Here is a 21,122-nt window from a genome sequence, read left to right as displayed (position 1 = left end):
GAAAATAGGACAATTTGAGAATTTCTATAGTAATCAGAGCCAACAGACTGAAATTTCATTGTTGCATTAATAACCTTTAAATGTAACAATATAAATACCTATTTATGCTTTTTGATGTAAACAAGTTTGGATTTTTCTGGGACAGACATTTGGTACTTAACACCAATTATAAAAATCATCGCAATGGCAAAAAACATTTACCATTGTTAGGAAAATATAAGCGGATTCTATGTACAATCCCTTTGAATCTAAGCCAAAGGAGTGGTTTAGATATTCTGAAATCTGCTAATATTTGAATGCCTAATATATACGTTAGATTCCAGAGGCCAAATAAAAGAACAAAGCACAGTGCCTTGAAGGAACATAGATGAAAATAGATATGTAGACAATTACATTATAATAATATGATGACTGTATATCCAAGTTATGTATAAATCAGGAATCAAAGAGTAAGGCATTTATGTCACTTTGGTGACAGAGAGAGGGAGTGTCATAGCTAAGACTTGAAAGATGACAAAGAGTTTGTTAAGTAACCAAGCTAAGAGAAGGGCAATTTGTAAAGGTTTGGTGGTTAAGAGCATTAAAATAGGAAGTTCAAAAGAATGGAGAAGAGTTAGAAATAGGTTTGAAATATTTTCTAACGAATTAAACCGGAAATTCATGTGAGGGGTACATATCTACTTTCCGGACATTAAACCTAAATATTAAAAAAAAAAAAACTTTTAGAGCACAAATTTTAAAATCCTAGGCAGCAAATTGAAGACTGATTTGTTGTATGATTCAACTCATTGTAAAAGGACATTAGGAAGAGGGTACCGTACAGTGAGGGCAGGGTAGCCTTGAGGACAGAGACCATGTCTATCTGGTTCATCCTAGTTTACTCAATGTCTCTTAATGAATGTTAAGATAGTATGTCTTGAATTAAAGTATTAGACAATACCTTAAAAATCAGAAAAAAATTAAGAAAAATCACATTTCCTTTTTGTTATTAAAATAATGCTTTGATAATCATATTTACAAATAAATCTTTGTGTTAGCGTCAAATTGTTGTCAGGATAGACAGAATTTTAATAGCCCTTCGTTATCTGGTTTAGATTGCATAAATAACTGGCATTTAAAAAGGTGCAAATAATCTCTAATGTATGTTTAAGTATAACAAGCAACAAAAATGATAATAATTCCTCTTCCAGGCTTTATATAACTTTCTTTTATTTACAGTTTATTTCAATTTAGAGAGAACTTCTATAGAAGTATTTTAGAAGGTCAGTTTAGGGGAAGGACTTCCACAGATATGTACATTTTTATGAAATAATAGGCATGATAGTAATGTCCTTGGAAAAAAGATTTTAATATCAACATACTTAGATTACATTTTGTGAATATAATATGCAGTTGTTTAATGTACATTATAAAATCATTAATTTTAGAAAGTTTCCAACTGTCTAAATACCAAAAGAATCCCATTTTCTAGCATAAAGTTAAACCATTTTCTATATTATACCAAAATTAAAATTTACCCGTATTCTAATATTGAGAAATGACATAAAATACCAACATTATAAAGTCTACTTAGAGAAGAGCAACAATGACTTCATAGAATATCTTTACTATATATATGTAAAATTTTTATTTTTTTTTGAGACACATAACCTATCCTAACAACGTGATTCAGAGAGTTATGTGTTGGGCAGAGTAGATTTAGAGGCTGAAGACTGGTGTTCAATCTAGAACTTCCTAGATTACTACCATTCCTATCCCTGTGCTAGTTGGCACACAATAAATGTCTGAATGAATAATTACATCGACAAGGATTTCTTCATCTGTAAATTGGAGATACCACCTACCACACAAAATATTTGTAAAAAACAAAAGAACTAATGGGTGCCACAGTGCTTTGTTAATTTTAAGACTGTGAGCTAAAGATCTGTTAGTAGATATCAAATGTCAAATAAACTCCAATAACTTGGCTTTGATGTAATATTTTATTTAGTTGCTTTCCTGTTAACAAATATACCATTAAGAACAAATTTGTTCAGTGTTCATTTTAATTGGAAAAATGCCTTAAAACTCATTTAAAAAAACACTATGTAATGCAGGTCAACACCAACAACCTTCTACTTCCTATGGTTAAGTCATAAGAAGAAATCTGTTTCAAAAGAAAAGTATTTTATAATAAAAAGGTCTGAAGTTTGTTTACATTAAATCCCAATTCTACACCATTTACCAAAGCACTTCACACGTCTTTTAAAACATTTATCACATAGTATGATAAATAATTTTTATTTTTTTCTCCCAGGAGAGTTTGGGCAGAAAATTGGATCATATTCATTTGGAGTTCCTTATAGAGGTTAGTGCATACTAGACATAGAATGAATGACAATGACAGACATTAAAGGAACAGGAAATATGTTATGTTCGGCAGAGAACAAAGAGCTATCATAATTTTGATTAGTTTTATGATATATGGTCAAAGTGATAAATTTATCAGCAAGCTGAAAACAAGATTTTATAAGATTCCTTTTAGGTTTTTTTCTATGAATGAGACTAGTTTTAAGTCCACAAATGTATGTTAATTAAAGAATTTGATGCAGGGAACGTTTGGAGCATGTTATCAGGATGGTAACATGAAAATGACAGAAAATAAAATATTTTTACTTTAAAATTACTTAGTGCTCATTTATTCAGTGGTCTCAAATAATGAAGACTAACTTTGTCAAAAGCTTGTTGTATTTTATATTGTTTTCTTTTTGTGATTTTTTTTTAGATTCCAAAATATTATTGTAGATAGGAACCAGCCTACATTAATTGGTGTTTTGTTTTGTATTGGAGAAGGGTGTTGAACCACATGAAAGTTTATATTTGAAAAACATAGTTTATATATAAATGATTATTTGCCTAACTTATTTTGAATTATAGATATAGTGAGAATATGTTTGCTGATGATTATGTATTGGTAAAAAGATATTTGAAACCATATTAGAAAAAAACAAACATGTAATGACAATTCCAAGGAGCTACATCCAATATTTAAGATACAGATGCAACGACTAAAAAGGTTTACAATATACTTAAAAGGATTTTCATAAATATTTGTTGTAAGTGCCTGATGATGACTAAAACAGACTTTTCCTACTTTGCCTTTGTGAAATCTAGTTGCTTGGGAGGCATTCTTTATTAAAAGAGGGGTGCTAATACTGTAAAAAGATTTTTGGTAGGATCCAAGCAAATGTCAAAAAAAAAAAGTTATTTTTTCATCAAGTAGCATTTAACTTCTATAAAGATTTACAGCAATTTATAATTAGATATATGCTACTCTCATATGGGGTGTCAGACATTTGAATCAGGATTGAATAACTTATACTTTAATAAATTTTTGCATGATTTGAGCAAAGCTATTTGAAGGAAAAAGTTCATTAAACATTTATCTGGTGAAGTAAGGCAAACTCTAATTGTTCAAGTGGCAATTATAAGAATAATTTTGATCTTCTATATTGTAAAATAATTAGCACTTGCATAGCTTTATTCACAGACACATGTATTTTTATAGGGAACTACATTTCATTTCCCTTATGTAGTACGGTAGTTCTATTTGACTCTCATTAAAAAGGAAGAAGAAAGCAAGCTGATGTGTAAGACAAATTGATCTCATTTTAAGTTATAAGTTGTAAAGATATAATATGGCAAATACTTTTCTATGATTAAATTCTATTGTGGGTTTATGGGGAAAAAAGCTTAAAAGTTTTGGTATCGACATAATACGAAGGCAGAGAGAGTTTCTTAACATGGAACTTGGTGGCATATTTGCTTACTAATGCATCAATTTTGAAATTAAAAATGTATTTTTATTATGAGTAAAAGTAGTATACAGTTATCTTTTTGTTTAATTAAGGTAAAAGCTAGATTCTGATCTCTTATTTTACAACATATTTTCTTAGAAGGTATATATAATCTGCTACCAGTTTTTACTAGTCTAGAAGTACTTGAGGCTTTACGTAACTTAGATGACTCAAGGGTACTTCACATTCAAAAATATTTTTGAAATATTTTACAACCTATTTTAAAAATTAATATTTTTATAAGGGAGGTCGTGATTAGCTCACTTTTACTGTTAAAAAGATACAGAAGTTTAAATAAAAAAACTTGCCCTATACTTCAGGCTTTTCTAAAAATAAAGTTTCCAAATCACAGTGCCAATAATAATTTAATTAATACAAAACCCAGCAGTTTTAAAGTCATATTTAATGTTGGTTAACTCCTACTTAGCATCTTATTTAGAATGTAAAATCCCAACTTTGGTACACACAAAAAAATTTTTTTAAATATAAATTAAACACATTACTTGTCATGGACTGTTCTTTTAAAAGTAGTTTAAAAAGACGAAAACAAAACACATCTTGGAAACATAACTTCCTAGCAAAATTTTTAAGTATGTAATTCTCATGTAAGGCACTTCCATTCTTTTTCAAAAAAGTTTCATAAAAAGTTCTCCATTTTTCTTTTGTAATCAAGTCTTCATAAATTATACAGTAATAATATTACTTCAAGTAAAACTTTATTAAATATCCAATTTTGGCATGATTTCCTTAAATATCGTTACCTTTGAGTAGAATGAAGGGCATTAAGTTCTCTGCAGGCTAATCTTAAATGAAGGTACTCTTGATGTGTTTTAGATTTAGAGAACTGGTAATGTTTTATCTTGTTGATTTTGTTCAAGAATCTTGAAATCTTCCAAAGGAAGACTGCTTAAGGCAGTTGGTAAAATGTGTTCTGATGTGCCTTTAGGTAATAAGTTATTTGCTTCTAGATTCTTCACTAAACAGGTGGCTTTGATCCATCTTCGAGTTGCTCTGCGTTCTTTTTGTAGGCAAGTTTTCATTTTCCTTCTTAAGCTTGCTATTTCTTTTTCCAGTTTAATTATTCTCTTTTTTGCCTCCATTGGATTCCTAAAGGCATAACTGTGTTCAAGTAGTACTTGCTGACTACTAATGTTTGATTTTAAATTAGGTGGTCCTGTTGAAGTACAACTGTTGTTTTTCTTCAAAAGATTCCTTGACTTGAGTTTCTAAGCCGAATAAAATTAGAGGGTTGAACATAAATTATGGAATATCACTAATAAATACATTTTGTTCAGTTTTGTATAAGAGCTCTTTTAAATACTGATTTTAAAATACAGGAAACATCAGCAGCCCATCTCATGTAATCATGGATTCAAGTTTCTCAATTGGTTGGATTAACTCCAGCCACTTACTACATTTTGTCTTCCTTATCCAGAGAGATACAAACATTGGTTTGGAAATAGACAATGGAATTCTAAGGTCTCTTCCAAATTACTGAGTATGATTCTATGGAGACTTTAAAAATCCTCACTAAGGCCAATATAATGTATTTAGATATTTGGTTTATCTATGATACTAATCTGATCTCTTTTTTAGGTAAATATATTCTCTCAATTGATTAATATTTCAGAACTTGAGTCCTATTTAATAAAAAACATATTCCCAAGTATCAAGCTCCTGAATAGATTTACTTGTTATTCAGTTACAGCTTTCATTCAAGGATTTAAAATCTGGCTAGAAACTTTTTGCCCAAATCAGAAACCTGAGGACCCTCTTTTCCCTTTATCTCTTTCATTCAATTAGTCATCAAGCCCTATTCTATACCCTATATATCTCTATCATGATTCATCTCCTCTCTAGCATTCTTAATGCTACTGCCCACATCAAGCCTATACTATACCAAAATACTATACCATGTAGGATCTTACTCCATTCTACCATTCATGATCTTGATTTATACTCCGGCAATACTAAACCACTTGTAGTTCCCAGATTGTATCATAATCTCATAATTTTGTGTCTTTCATTTACTCAACAAATATTTATTGAAACACAGGAATTTATTTATGAGTTCTTGGGGACAAAAACATGGTTCCTGTCCTCATGAAACCTACATTTGGTATTCTCTCTGCCTAGGAGAAATGACGGGGACCCTTTTTTGTTCTTTCTATTCCCAACATCTAACTTGGATTCTGACATAACATAAAGTTTAGTAAATACTTGCTGAATGAATAAATGATCAAAATGTCACATGTAAGGTATACCTGAAATTCAATAAATGTTTGAGTGTGTACTATGTACCAGGCACTACTTGAGGTGCTGAGGATTCAGAAGTAAAAAAGACAAAGTTCTTGACCTTCTAAAGCTTTTCTAATATCTGTGAAAACTATATTTACCATAATCTCCTCTCCTGTTCAGATATTAACTCTTGTATATTTATAAACTTAACTGTCACAAATAACTCAAGAAAAGTAGTGTTTTTCCTTTCTCAGAGGAAAAGATGCCAGTCCTACTTTTCAAAGTTAAGCCTTCTATTTTTGTTCATTCTACCCCTTTTTACTTTTTGGCGACCCCATCTTTCTTAGCTAGCTTTTTCCTCTCTGGTCAGATCTTCCCTAACTACATAAAACATTGTTTTAATACATTCATCCTCTATCTCAATTTTCTCTTTCCCTTTAAATATCACTTGCTAACATTTGATTATTTTCCACTCACTCCTCAACCCAATGGTTTTTGTTCTTATCATGCGATTGCAATTGTTGTATGCTAAGTACCCTCTCCTAAATTCTAAACTCCAAGCTTAAGCCCAGCCTAAATGTCTGAACTCGGTTAAGTTTTCGGTGATACCTCCTTCTGAACTTATATTCTTTGGTGTGGCTCTGGTATTCTTTGAGTGTAGTACTCTTAAAGAACTCAGCACATGTTTTTGTATGTCATCTTAAAATAAGAGCAGAGTGGCGCTTGAGGTTTCATTACTCATTATTCAGTTTTACCAATGGTTCAGTTATTGATAATAACTGACAGTAATGTAAAATTTCAGTATAAGAAAATAATTTGGATCAGGGAAAAGATATTGGAATCAGGAGACCTGAGCTCTAATGCTAGCTTGCACCTTTACTGCACAAGAGGAAATTGTGCAACTTTCCTGAGGCATATCATTATATGAATTGCAGTATATTCTGAATCATATAAATGAAAACAGATTCTAAAAATGGGGTAAAAAAAAAAAAGCAACATTACCTACCATAGACTTTATATGGGTACAAAAATCAAAAATGGTTGGAACAGCATCCATTTTAAGTCGTCGAGTTTGTCCTGTTAGGTCAAAACAGGAAGCTTCAAAGTGCTTTGAACAAAGAAAAGTGTGTTTTCCTGGCACAAAATTTTTGCGCCTAACCAGGCGAACCCATTCTTTTCTTCTTTTAGGATCCAAAGGAAACCTTTAAAACAAAACAAAACAAAACAAAACAAAACAAAAAAGACAACTCAGACAACTCAAATTCTAACTATCACACTTCTGGTTGTACCTAAATGATTAAAATAAATTTTAAGAGGTGTTGATTTAAAAGTAACTTCTATTTACACATAAAAATTTAAATTCTCAATATCCTGACACTGGAACAGAAACTAATTCATGCTAAGTTTTATAAGTTGTAAAATAAATAAATTACTATGATTTGAGTGGTTTATTTTTCAGGGTTTTAAAAAGAGATCTTTCTTCCTTGCCTAGTTCTTAACATGGGTAGTAAAATATAAGATTAAGCTGATCCAGATCAAGTTTACATAGACCCATAAGCTGGAGTAACTTCATAATGCTTTGATCTGCTGCTGATATATACAGAGTCAAGACAAATCAGATATCTACAGGTCAAATTTTATCAAGGAAAGCCTAGACAAATTCTGGTATTCCTTCCTCTGTGTTCTTTCACTGTTTTGTAATTTTTCCATTTGAATAAATTTCCACTGAAATAAAAGTAGATTATAAATTCCTTGAGGACAGGGATTATTTTATCATTTCATCTATTTATCTTTAAAATTTAGCACGGTGCCTTGCAAACAATAAGGACTCAACAAAATTCTTAATATGGTACAAACGATACATACTAATAATTCACTGCATTACTTCCATGTAAGCTGCATATTTAAAAAAATGAACTCTTAAGTTATTGTAATACAGTAGAAAGCATAATTATTACAAAAAGTAAAATGCTGCTGACAACCTCAGCAGGAATGTTTTTCCTTTCATATTTATTTCAAATCCAAAATATAAAATATACTAATATGTACTCAGTTAAAGAGAAAAATGGACTGTCTAAAAATTCTAGTGGTAACTGTGTTGACTGACTTGGAACCATAAGAATCAACACATGTAACAAGCCTGAGTTTAACTCTTTCTCAGTTTGATTATCTTATGCTTTAAGTATTAATTATGAACTGAGTAGTGTTTAAAAAGAACCATTAATGTTAGATCATATGACATAGAAGCCCCAGCTGAAGCCTTCACTAGGTAACAGCTTTGGCTTTATCAGATATATAGATTTGCTTGTATTACCAGCAGTAGAGGCACAAAGAGATGAAAGCATAGATTTACTGGTAAACACCCTCCCATCACCCGTCCGTATCCCCAAACCCCAAACATACTGATCTGAAGATAATAACATTTGTATGTCACTCTACAGATCATGTGTTTTCATGTTTTTTTCTACTTCATTAGAAATATCTGGTGGAGAATTTATCTACTCTGCCTAGCCCTCACCTCTTAATAATAATGTACTCTCATTTCAAAGATCTCTGTTCCAGTATTTAATGGTTTGGAAATGTTTCCTTTGGCCTAAGCTAAAAATCAAGCTTTAGTTTATAAGCATTAAACTTATTCTCAACTGTTTGTTGGGGCCTCAATAAAGACTCAGAATAAGTAAATACTATCATTATATTATATGTATAAGACTCTTCAGATTTATGAACACTTTCAGATATCATTAACCTTTTCTAAGTTCTTTTTAAAACTAGCTCCCTAATTATGAAATACCTCAAACTGAACCTTAACTTGACCAAATTTTATTTCCTTAGTTAAGATTCAGTTTAGGAATCTCATTTTCCCAAAGAAGTTTTTCAGGATCAGAAGACAAAGGTTAGACATTCCTGTCATACAGAACTAACATCACTGTATTCTAGTTGCTTACTTATCTATCTCTACCACTAGATTTTAAGTTTCTCCTGGTTATGAGCTATGTTTTTCACTACTTTTTCCTGTTAAGTAAGCATTCAATAAACTTTCCTGAGTGAATCAATGAAAGGGGGGGGCGTTGTTAGTTTAGCATTACTAAATAATCTTTAGTTATCTGTGTTAGAATAAGAATAATCAACAATTTTATATGTAGTTTTGGATAATGCTTTTTATAGCATCAGCCTTAATCATGTTTTCTATGTGTTTGAATTTTTCTCAGCATATTCAAAGGGTGGTAGATGTAGCCCATAAGCTGAATTTAAGTAATAATAAATCATCTTGTAACTATTAAAAAATTAACATGGTGGTAACGTATATATTTTTGTCTATACAATAATAGAACTAGACTTCTAGAAACATTGGATGTTTTGGAAATACCACTCGATATTTTAAACAATGCTATTTTGCTTGAGTCTTTAATAAATGACCACATGCCTCCTATATTCCAAGCACTGTCCTAGGCACTGAAGACATAGTGGTAAACAAAACACATTGATCTACTTTCATGGTATATACCTTCTTTCCATAAGGGTTTACTGTAATGGGGAAGATAGAGAATTGAATAGCTTGATGCAGTAGAAAACAGTGGTTGAAACACATTGTCTCTGGAATCAAACCAAGTTGCCAATTCTGGCTCCTTCACATAATAGCTAAGTGACTTTAGGCAAATTATTTAACCTTTTTAGGCCTTTTATCTGTAAAGGTACCAAGGGTGGTTCTAGGGATTAGATAAGACAATGTGAGTAAATGTTTAGCCCAGGGCATAGTAGATAGTAAATATGAAATAAATGCTACTTGTTATTGTAAAAGTAATTATAAGTATCACGAATACTATAAAAGGGTAAGTATGAGGTCACATGGAAACATGAAACTGGAAGAACTAATTTTCTCAGGAAGCCTTAAGGTAGTAGGAATTAGCTAGGGGAATTAGAGTGGGAGTAGTGAAGATTTTGAGTATTTTAGGGACAGGGAAGAGTGTTATGACATGAAATGATGCTGGAGGGCCTTCTAAGAGTAATTTTGAACTTAATCCAAAATGGCATTAGTAAGCCTTTAAAAAGCCTAATTTTGAGAGCTGATTGTTAACAAAATGTTTCAACTGGCTGTTAAAGACAGCCATTATTAAAAAACAATGCAAAATTGCAATAAAAACAAAGGTAATAAATACTAAAACCTCTTTACCTCCTAATTATTTTAGCATTACCTATACCCTTAAGATTGTACCTATTGTATGTGTGGTATAAATGTTATATATAATGTGGTGCTGCACATTTCTTCCCAACTCCATGATCAGTGATGTCATATTGATAGCTTGAAATCAGCCGTGATGAGTCTTTATATCAGAGAAACTGGGAAAATATTACAAATCAGGGCTATTCCCTACCCTGGAGACCAGGGAAAAACTGAGACTTGTCCTATAGGTCTGAATCTCATTAGAGAGATTTGGACTGGAGATACTTACTTGGGAGGCATCAAGTAAATGTTACCTGAGACCACAGAAAAAGTTGAAATCTTTTTAAGAGTGTCAGGGGACAAGGAGAGGATCTAGCAGAGGAGACTGAAGATAGGCTGAAGAAGTAAGATGAAGACCACCAAATTAGTGTCAAATAATTCAAAAGTAGATAGTATTTGAAAGAGGAATGTAGGAGTGATGACTCATGTTAGTAATTGCTGTTTCAGAAGATTACTGAGGATACTTACACAGGAGTGGGTAAGAAGAATGGAGAGTCAAGTTTAGGCAACATAAATTGTACTTGGGAATAAAGGAATCTACCAATGTTCTAGGAGAGGAGTTAATATTGTTTGTATTTAGGAAATAAAAATGTATTTTTATAAGTAATTTAAGACCTAAATTTCTGAGGTTACACAAGATGTTAATTTCATAGGAGGCAAATGGTCAAATGTGGAAAGGAGGTATGCATACTGTACTACTGTTCATCTCTTAAACATTCAATATTATTGGTGCCTTGACTCCTCCTTTTCCCTCATCTTCTAATTCAAATTACCAAATACAGTAGCTTCTCCTCAGTTTTCAAATCTGTCTACTTTTTTCCATCCCTACTGTCAGTACCACTCCAGTCTAGGCCACTGGGTACTCATCCTTGTTTTACTACAGGTTCTCAACTTTTTTCTCTATCAGCTCTCACTTTTTCTTCTCTAGTGATGGTTGGTGCTAGCAATGAAGTACATTGTTTAGTTCACATGACACTGTAGCAGAACTTCCCTGTGAAACAGTAGGTAAATTCTTTAAAAAGCTCCTTTCTCATCAAAATCTTTTGATGATGCTTGACCAGCACTTTAAATAAAACTATAATTCTCTACACTGCAGCCAGAGGGCCTTTTAATATGCACATCTAATCATGCCATTCTTTTAAAACCTTCTCTGGCTTCTCAAATACTAATTGTATAAAATAGGAAATTCTTAAAGGAGCATACAGGAACAAATCTGTTATTCTTTGATCTCATTTGAAATTTCACATCCTTCGAGAAGTGTTGACTTTCCAAGGCTAAGTGGTCTCCCTGAATGTCTCTTCCGTGGCACTTAACTGAAATTATTTATGTCTTTCTTTCTCAATACACTCTAAACTCCAGGAGTTTAAGAATTTTCTGGATCCCTAGCACAATGTTAGGCAAATAAGAACACGGTACACATTTGATGGATGTATGAATAAAGACTTCATTTGCATGAAATAGCTAAAAAACAGAAACATCACAAAGATTTTTTTAAGTGGCAACTTTTAATAAGGTGGTACATTTAGTTATAATGGAGAAAAGGCCAAAGATATAAGTTTCTACATTCTAAGACCATATTAAGTTGTGAGGTATATAAAATCAGAACTGTTTGCACTAAACTTTTTTAATGCTTCTTTTCTTCAGCCACATGGCAGGCAGTTGCAGAGAACATAAACATTTACCAAGTACTTATATTTAATGTAGTGTTCAAAGTGCTTACAAGAGTTCTGATTTGACAGAACCGAAGAATTTTGATTGCTCTTCCAGCAAACGAAGGAAAAACAAAATCTAAATTCTTTTTATTACTCTGTTCTAATTAAAAAGCTTATCTTTCGCACTTTCATTTATATTGCTTAATTCTGTGATAATCAGTGATGACTCAATTCCTCCGCAGTTATTGTATGTGACTATTAGAAATCTAAATGCTTCCCATGTCAATTCAGCTAGTGAGAATTTCGTAATTTTAACGGGAACACAGTAGGATTTTAAGGTGATTGCCGACTTCAGTAGGAAGATCTCGCTTCCTCCTCTGGCGTCATTAATGTCAAGACCTGTCTAATACATGGGAGTGAAAGAATAAAAAAATGAAGGTATCCTCTGGTCACTTTTTCTATTAGGAGCAATCACCGTACAGAACTTGGATTTCTTTTATAAATAAATCTTCCCCGAAAAAAGAGAAAAATTGAGACAGATTTGAGATAACACACACAAAGGGTAAATAAAATGCTTCCCTACCACCACCCAAGTAAGGAAGTTATTAGAATTAGAACCCTACTTACTATTCCTTCCACACAAGCAATACTCAAGATCTAGCAGCTCGCGTTTACGTCTCACCCCCATTCCCTGCCCAGGTTACCTGTGGAAGCTGATGTTAATGTGCTTGTTGTAGGTAGTAGCACAGCCCGCCGCGGCGCAATTGGTCGGCATTTCCCTTTCCCCCTCATTCGGCGCTGTCTTAAGCCTGTTCTGAGGCGCTGGCTAACGCTTCCTTCGGGCGACTGGGCAAGTGAGGCAGGGGAAGGGCCCACCGAGTCGTGGGAGCGGGGTAGGGAGGTAGGGGTGTGTGTGTTTGGGTAGTGTCAACCTTCCCGTTTTCTTTATTAATATGGCGGACTTGAGCCAGCAGAGCTGACAGTCCTGGAGCTTCAGTCGCCTTTCTTTGCCTTCACCAACATGGCGGAAATAACTCGACTCCTCCCTGACACCTAAAAGGGAGTGGGACTACTGCATCTCTTTGGCAGCCGTCCTCCGAGCAATTGAAAAGAGGTATTCCCCACCCCCTCCCACCATTACTAAGAAACTCTTTCCAGGCGGAGATTAAGAACACCGCCCACCCCACCACGCACCCAGATATCCCTATCCAGAGTCTGAGGTAGGTGTGAGCTGTGGAGTGGAGACAAATCTGAAGAGAGGGAAGAAAGACTACACGTCCCGCCAACGATTGCGTTGTCTTGATGATTATCGCGGGAACTGGGAGCCGTGTTTCCTGCGTGGCGCAGGAAGTGACATCACGGGTAGAGCCACTTCCAGAGCCGCTTTCTCGCGAGGCGGAAGAGCCCGATCGCGGAGGAGCAAGGGGGCGCTAGGGAAGGGAACTGGGTTGCGACGGTCCGGCGAGAAAGAGCTGTGGTGCGGGGAAGTTGGGGAGCAGAGCCTGCTAGGTGTCCGAGTAGGGGAAGGCCGCACCGACCGGGTCCGTTAGAAAAGGGAATCGAGGAGGAAGGTAATTGTCGGGCGAATCCCGGACGGAGGGCTAAGGTTGTCTGGAAGGTGCTGCTCTCGGGATGGCGACCGCAGACACTCCGGCCTCCAGTGGCCTCTCACCCAAGGAAGAAGGGGAGCTAGAAGATGGGGAGATCAGCGACGATGATAATAACAGCCAGATACGGAGCCGGAGCAGCAGCAGCAGCAGTGGCGGCGGGCTGTTACCGTATCCGCGGCGAAGGCCTCCTCACCCGGCCCGGGGCGGTGGATCCGGCGGAGGCGGTGGCTCCTCTTCGTCGTCGTCCTCTTCTCAGCAGCAGCTGAGGAATTTCTCACGCTCACGGCACACTTCGGAGCGGGGCCACCTCAGGGGACACAGCAGCTACCGACCCAAAGAGCCCTTCCGGTCTCATCCGCCCTCCGTGCGGATGCCTTCGAGCTCACTGTCCGAAAGCAGCCCCCGGCCGTCCTTCTGGGAACGGAGCCACATCGCCTTGGACCGTTTCCGCTTTCGAGGCAGGCCTTACCGGGGTGGGAGTCGGTGGAGTCGGGGGCGTGGAGGGGGTGAGCGAGGAGGCAAGCCGGGGGGCAGACCACCTCTGGGAGGAGGAGCGGGATCCGGATTCAGCAGCAGTCAGAGCTGGCGTGAGCCCTCCCCACCTCGGAAGAGTTGTATCCTTAACGTGGCGGTCTGCCCTGGGTGTGTCGCATACTAAAGTTCCCTTTAGCGTCATTACTAGGTCTGAGATGAGTAACTTTTCTGAACCATCAGAACCGCTTTTTTTGTCACTGTCAATTTAAAGTAAGTTGTTTCTTGGTGATCCGTGTGTGTCACGTTGTAGTTTTTTTTTTTTTTTAAAGACTGCTTTATTGGGTGTGTTGCTTTTTAACATTAACGGATCGTGGTTTGGGGCCAAGCTAGTGCAATCTTAAGTGTAAAATCAGGTTTATAATAGTTCATCAGAAACCCAAATTTCATTAGCATTTGTTTTCGCTGGCACAGGAACCTTGTATATGAGGTTGACTTGGATTGTTGAAGAAAAAAATACAGTTACAAACAGTTTGGGGAATACTGTTGCTTATATTGCACTTTGATATTGAAAATTATGAAGTTTAATTTTGTATAATAATACTGTTTTTACTTGTGTGTTTTTTTTAAACCTTGTTTTAGTCTTACATTTTGTGCCTTTTAAAGTGGAAAATAAAGAGACCCGGTATCTTCCCCAACTGTATTAGTTCAGAGCTTTTAAATTCCTATATCTCTTTGGAAAACCTTACCTCTTTAACTTCTCTATTTTTTACGTTCAGTTTTGGGGTATTTTATAACTCTTAGTATTGACAAATGTAGGCTAGAGAGAGAATAAACTTAATGGCATTTTAATTTTAATATACTGGAAGCCATAGGGTATATGGGAGGGCGGAGATTATTGAGAGGTTGAGACTGAAAATAGCAAAATATCAGATTTTTGTTCCCTCTAACTTTATGCTTAGTTATCTTTAACATTCCTGAGTTTACTCAGGATTTATACTGAGTCGATCATCTATCTGAAGGTTTGCTGTTTTATAATGGGTTTGTAGAACTATGTCTTGATTTATTTCATGATAACTGCATAAAAACAGTTTAAGGAGCATTTTTATTACTGGTTGTAATTTCTGTTGTGTAATGACTTAATATATTTATTATGTGTGAAACTTATGTATAATGACATTTGTTTGGAAGACAATTAACATTATTTTTATGGAATACTTAGAGCCATATGGTTTTTTTCAGATTGTCAAGATATGAAGGCAAGAAATATAGGTTTAGGTAAGAAGTAGCAGCTTCTGTTGCTAATGCCCTGAAAAAAACTTAACTTCTGCAACCAAAAGTTGGGTTAGGAGCATTCCAGGAGTGTTTCAGAGAAAATCATGTAGGTATTTAACTTTTTAAAAGACAGGATGTTCTTTCAAGAATTTAGAAAACCTCTTTCTGCCCAAGATATATTTTTAACTGAGAATTTGATATTAGTTCATTCTGAATCTAAAAACAGAAGGTATTTAAGCACATATATATAAGAATAGGAAAGATGAAACTTGTAATTTATGTTGGATGGACAAATGGAAATAATTACAGTTTATGTAAAAAGTTCAAATCGAGGTACATAAAAAATATGTGAGCTCAGTTTTTTCTTAATTCTGTATTAGAGAAAGGAGTGATGAATGGACTTGCCTGCCTTTCTGTCCATTCATTCAATACCAATTTGGTCTCTGCCACATATCTTTATTAATTCAATTTATATGTTTTTATTAATAAAAAGGCATATGATGTTGTGAAAAAGAGTGCAGGAAGATATCCAGTCTGATTTCTGTAGTAACTTATCAGAAATGAGCTGTCTTCCTGTTTTTCTTTTCACAGATGCTGCACTTAAGAAAAGGATGCTTGTTTTGATCCTCTGCTCATTGTTTTTCTCGTGAAGTATCGTTAATCCATCCTAGAGGTGGTATTCTTTATAAGAATTTGTGAAAGAAAACATAGTTCATGGCCACTTTTGTGTAATGTGAGCAAACAAAATTTATAATACAAAATTTTAATACCTTTAATATCAGAGTTGTACTCAGTTTAATTCATATTTTTATTGTTGATTATAATGACTTTTTTTTTTTTTAACAAATGTTACATTAAGAAAAAGGGTTATTCTGTGACTCATTTCCATAATCCTGAAGTGAGGTAGCATGAATACAAGTGGTTTTTTCCCACTTCTTTCTCTGTAATGATTAAGGTATACTAGATGTAGCTTTCAAGAAACAGTAAATCAGACTCTATTGCACTACTTATTTTTATTCTCATTTTTAATTTTTGTTAGGGATAGATACTTAGTTAATCTTAGCATATGTCTCCGTTGGATGACTACTGTTTCAAACTTTCAAATCTGTTGAGAGCAAAAATAACAGGCCACTGTTTCTTATCAGTAGAAAGTCATTGTTTGCATCTGCAGTTATATTCACTAGAATCTTTTTTTCAAACTAAGTGTCAGTTAGAAATTGCCTCTAGATCAGCTTAAAATTAAATCTTTTAAGTGCTGGTTTCATCCTAGCTGTCCTGTATAGACTATAGGATTTCATTTAGCCTTGAAGGAGATTAGTCAGTTACAGTCCTAACAATTACTTTTCCTTATTTTTCTGTCCTTATTTCTTGTTAGTTTATTGAATCTTTTCCCTTTACAAATGTTTCCACGGTCCTTTTAATTCGGTTGTATCTTTAGATAGCTCCGTTGAAAAGCGAGATGTAAATGCAGATAATTACCAGAATTTATGTACAAATACATAATGATGGGGTGGAGGAGCAAGTAATTCTCTGGCTTCACAGAAGAGGTGAATTTGAATTGGAATTAATTTGAAGAACAGAAAAAAGTGAGATTGGAAAGGAAGTACTGGTCAAATCATGAAGGCATTAATATGCCATTATAAAGATTTGGGCTCTATTCTTAATGAGATTTTAAAAAGGGAAAAGATCTGATGGGATTTGTATTCTAGAATAGCAGTATGGGGGATGGCTTGTGTGTGAGAGAGAGAGCCCCAAATGCCTATTACCAGGCCAGACTTCTCTATTTTGGTACGTAAAACTATGGGAGTGCATTAGAACACTCAGAGGAAGACGCTTAGAAGAGTTCACTGGAGAGCACCTTTATTGCAGGAGTTGGAGACAAGGGAGTCATGAAGACTTAAAGGAGAAAAAAAAGGGAAACAAGGGGAGAGTATAGTTATGGAAGCCAAGAGAGAAGTGGTTTATAGTGTCCAGTGCTACAGAGAGGTCAAATAAAAAATAAGATTTGAAAACGTGAATAAACTCAGCAGAAGCCAGATTCCATTTGGTGGAAGAGTAATGAGAAATGAGTAGTGAGAAACTAGCATTCTTTCAAGAAACTTGGCTCTGAAGAGGAGAGATCAGAAAACCAGAGCTTTACTGGAACAGTTTTGCTACAGAACTGCTAAGGTTTTCAGTTGTAATGCTCGTTTAATTTCTAAAATATTTGGTGGTGCTTCCGGTTCTTGAATTGGTCATTGGAGAAGTTTACAGTCTTTTCAGGTTGCTTGTCTTGTACTAAACAAAAGAAACATTTGGGAACTGTAATGTTTTGTCCTAGCTACAAATGATCTATAAATGACATTGTATTTAAATTACACAAAGTACTTGTCTTTTTCTTGTTAATTTTTAGGAGAAGTGAGGTGTAACTGTTCTTATACCTATGAATTATTTTGAATAAAAGTTATAGTTTGGAACTATGTAGCCATTTCCAGGAAAGAAGTTATGTTATGTATATCACTATGTTAGAAAAGAAAAATAGCAAAAGTGATTGGTTTAGATGTCCTTTAGAGGAAAATAGAAGATACATTTTGAATACTATATAAAAGTTTATTTTTTTATTGTATAACTACCTTCATTGTCTTGTGTATATGCTAGATGTTAGTATACTTGAGCTCTAAGATTGTTATGTATTAGGTTTTTAAGCAAATATTTCTTATTAAATTAGTGTTAATTATTATTTATCAGTTTTTATTTTTATCTTTATTTTTTTTTTAATTGGAGACAAGAAGACACTAAGTAAAAAGAAGAAACGTTTCCTCCTGATTATACGAAGTGTAAATTATCCACATCTGTAACAAATCAGTCTCTCCCCTCTTCCTTTAGAAAAGAATCTTTAACATACCGCTCATTATGGGCTTTCCTGATACCTATGGAAGAAAGGATGTTGTAACCTAACTAGGTGCAATACCTGTGGATACTACGGGTAATAACTGACACTAGTGATTTTGTAAGTGGACTATTTATGTGGATATTGGTTAAATTTGAAATATGGGCACATAATGAAATTGGGCATTAGCAGCACATATTAAATGGAATTTAGTAATTTAAAAATATCACTTCATCTTTCTTGAAAAACAAAGGGAAACAGTTCATCTATAACTTAATGTATTTTTGTTAAATAAACTGGAAATTTTTGGAAACTGGTTTCCTTAATATGCTGTTCAGCCAAAAATTTTGGAAGATCTCCATCAAGAAAAAATTATTCATCAAAAAGCGAAAACTGTGGGGAAGAAACTTTTGAAGATTTACTTTTGAAGTATAAGCAAATACAGTTGGAACTAGAGTACATCAATAAAGATGAAAAACTAGCTTTGAGTAGCAAAGAAGAGAATGTGCAGGAAGATCCTAAAACATTGAACTTTGAGGACCAAACCAGCACTGATAATGTCAGTATTACAAAAGACTCAAGTAAAGAAGTTGCTCCTGAGGAGAAAACACAGGTCAAAACTTTTCAGGCATTTGAATTAAAACCACTCAGGCAAAAATTAACTTTACCAGGAGATAAGAACCGGTTGAAAAAGGTTAAAGATGGAACGAAACAGCTTTCTCTGAAATCTGACACTACTGAATCTAGTCAAGGTAATGGAATTAAACATTTTAATTAGTAATGAGTCGTCTTTAAAGAACTACTTGTTTTGGTAGTGTGCTTCATTGAAGTGATTCTAATTTGTGAATTCTTTTTGCATTTTCTACATAGTCTGAATAATGATGTGTTGTTTCATTCTAATCTTTTTTTGGCCTTACATGTTGGTCAGAACTTATAATACAGTTTTTAACATAAGTGATAGTGGGGCACTTTAGTTCCCGAACTTAAAGGGAATGATTTTGACATTTACCATTAAACATAATGTTAAGTTTTTGTTGGGTAAAGGAGGGTTCCCCCCCCATTGTTAAAGATGTTTCAGATTTTCAGAATGAAATGGATGTTGAAGTTTATCAAATCTTTTTTCTTCATTATTGAGAAGAGTATGCATCTCATTTTTTCTTCTTTATCAGTGTGATGGATTATATTAATTGATTTTGTAGTTTTAAGCCACTCTTGTACACTTGGGATAAATCTAGCATGTTCATGATATATTGTTTTTATACGTCATGGCTTTGGCTTGTAAATTTTTTCTTTTCCTCTTTTTCGTAATGGTATAATTTATATACAGTGAAGTTTACCTTTTTTTAAGTGCATGTAGTTCCTTGAGTTTTGACAAGTGCAGGCAATTGGGTAACCATTGCCAGCCACCACAATTAACATGGAACTGTTCCATTAACTCCCACCAATTCGCTCATGCCTCTTTGTAGTCAGTCCCTAACTTCTCAATCCTTAGCCCACCTGGTAACCACTGATCTCTCTACTGTCCCTATGGTTTGTCTTTTCCAGAATGTCATGTAAATGGAATCATACAGTACATTGCCTTTGATTCTAGCTTCTTTCACTCAGTATAATGTATTTGACATTCATCTACATGGTTGTATGTATTAGCAGTTCTTTATTTTATTGCTGAGTGTTCCATTGTATGGCTATGCTATAGTTTGTTTATCCATTTCCCACTTGAGGGACATTTGAGTTCTTACAGTTTTGGGCAATTTGAAACCTTCCTTCATAAAGAAAGGTTTGCTAATACTTTGTTTAGGATTTTTCATTTGGGTTCATAGCCTGTAATTTTTTCCTCTTCTTTTTCTTACCAGATTTTAGTATAAGATCATAATGCTCAAAATGAGTTGGGGAGTGGTTTCCTCTTTATTCCTCATAATAGTTCAAGATTGGGATCATTTCTTGGGCTGTTTGGTAGATCTTGCTGGTAAAATTGTCTGGGCCTGGAGGTAGTTTTTTTCTGGGAAGGTTTTGAACTACTGATCATGTTTTATATTTTTGGTTAAGGCAGTTTAGGTAAACTATATTTTTCTAGTAGTGTATCCATTTCCTGTAAGTTGTAAAGTTTATAAAAAGTTATTCTCAATCTCTTACTTTCTTATTATCGGTAGCATTTAGAAATTGAATACCCTCTCTTTTTTATTTTATCATTTTCTCCTTTTTAATTTCCCCCCAACGACCACGACCACTACCACCCCTGACCTACGGATGTTGCTGTAAGAACTGGATCTCTAAAGGTGGGCGTCTTCTCCAACGCGTTTGCGTGCCCACCCGGGGCGCGCACCCAGGACGCGAACCCAGGACCTGCATGTAAAGCAGGCGTGCTAACCACTATACTATGCAGCCACCCCAAATACCCTCCCTTTTAAAATTTCCCCATAAATAAGTCCATAGCTTTTAAAACATTAGTTTTTGGCCTCCTATTGAGATCATTTTGGGCTATGGAATCTCTGCTTCAGCTGCATCTCAGTTTGTGATACGTAAATTTTTACAATTCATTTAAAAAATTTTTTTGACCTGTAGGCTATTTGGAAATGCGTTTCTTAACGTATGAACATATAGGCTTTCTAACTCTGTTTTTTGTTACTGATTTTTAAGTCAATTATATTGTCAGAGAACGAGCTCTATATGATACCAATCTTTTGAAATACTGGCTACATTGTTTAATATGTGATCGATTTTTTTTGAATTGCTCTGTATGTGTTTGAAAGAAATGTATAGATTGTTAGATCAAGCTTTTCATATTATTCATGTCTTCATTTTTTTTTTTTTTTTGATCTGCTTGATCTATCAGTTATTGAGAGGTTTGTTAAAATCTGCCACTATTATGGTGGTTTTCAGTTTTTGCTTTAAGTACTTTCAGGCTGGAGAATTGATTCATTTTTCTCGTAATGTAGTGACCTTTATCTC

The 21,122-nt window shown here is 34.4% G+C and overlaps 2 protein-coding genes across 4 annotated transcripts in view; one reads left to right on the top strand and one right to left on the bottom strand.

Moving 5' to 3' along the window:
* Positions 1-1,198: 1,198 nt before the first annotated feature.
* Positions 1,199-13,183, bottom strand: THAP2 (THAP domain containing 2). Its single transcript, XM_039866024.1, has 3 exons — positions 12,653-13,183; positions 7,081-7,276; positions 1,199-5,062 (listed from the first exon to the last, which is right to left on the bottom strand). The coding sequence occupies exons 1-3, from the start codon at positions 12,721-12,723 to the stop codon at positions 4,673-4,675; spliced, it is 657 nt and encodes a 218-aa protein (XP_039721958.1). The 5' UTR covers positions 12,724-13,183; the 3' UTR covers positions 1,199-4,672.
* Positions 13,184-13,360: 177 nt separating this feature from the next.
* Positions 13,361-21,122, top strand: part of ZFC3H1 (zinc finger C3H1-type containing) — a 49,451-nt gene continuing 41,689 nt past the window's right edge. Inside the window, exons 1-2 of one of the 3 annotated variants that reach the window (XM_039866021.1) lie at positions 13,361-14,172; positions 18,512-18,925. In XM_039866021.1, coding sequence (XP_039721955.1) covers positions 13,581-14,172; positions 18,512-18,925 — 1,006 coding nt within the window. In that variant the 5' untranslated portion in view covers positions 13,361-13,580. Of the gene's footprint in view, positions 14,173-14,266; positions 16,038-18,169; positions 18,926-21,122 lie in introns of those variants that run through there. The other 2 variants (XM_039866022.1, XM_039866023.1) reach the window with 2 other exon arrangements.

Source organism: Pteropus medius, unplaced genomic scaffold, assembly GCF_902729225.1.
Source record: "Pteropus medius unplaced genomic scaffold, Ma_sr-lr_union100, whole genome shotgun sequence".
Classification (NCBI taxonomy): domain Eukaryota; kingdom Metazoa; phylum Chordata; class Mammalia; order Chiroptera; family Pteropodidae; genus Pteropus; species Pteropus medius.
The sequence above is the reverse complement of the archived record's forward strand: the minus strand, read 5'-3'. Positions and strand labels throughout refer to the sequence as shown.

Bases quoted from the DNA above. Each gene is read 5' to 3' on its own strand.
- THAP2 (XM_039866024.1), bottom strand. From the start codon at position 12,723: ATGCCGACCAATTGCGCCGCGGCGGGCTGTGCTACTACCTACAACAAG. The intron at 7,277-12,652 runs GTAACCTGGGCA...TTTGTTTTAAAG, and splicing joins ATTAACATCAGCTTCCACAG to GTTTCCTTTGGATCCTAAAA. The intron at 5,063-7,080 runs GTAGGTAATGTT...TATTCGGCTTAG, and splicing joins GTACCCATATAAAGTCTATG to AAACTCAAGTCAAGGAATCT.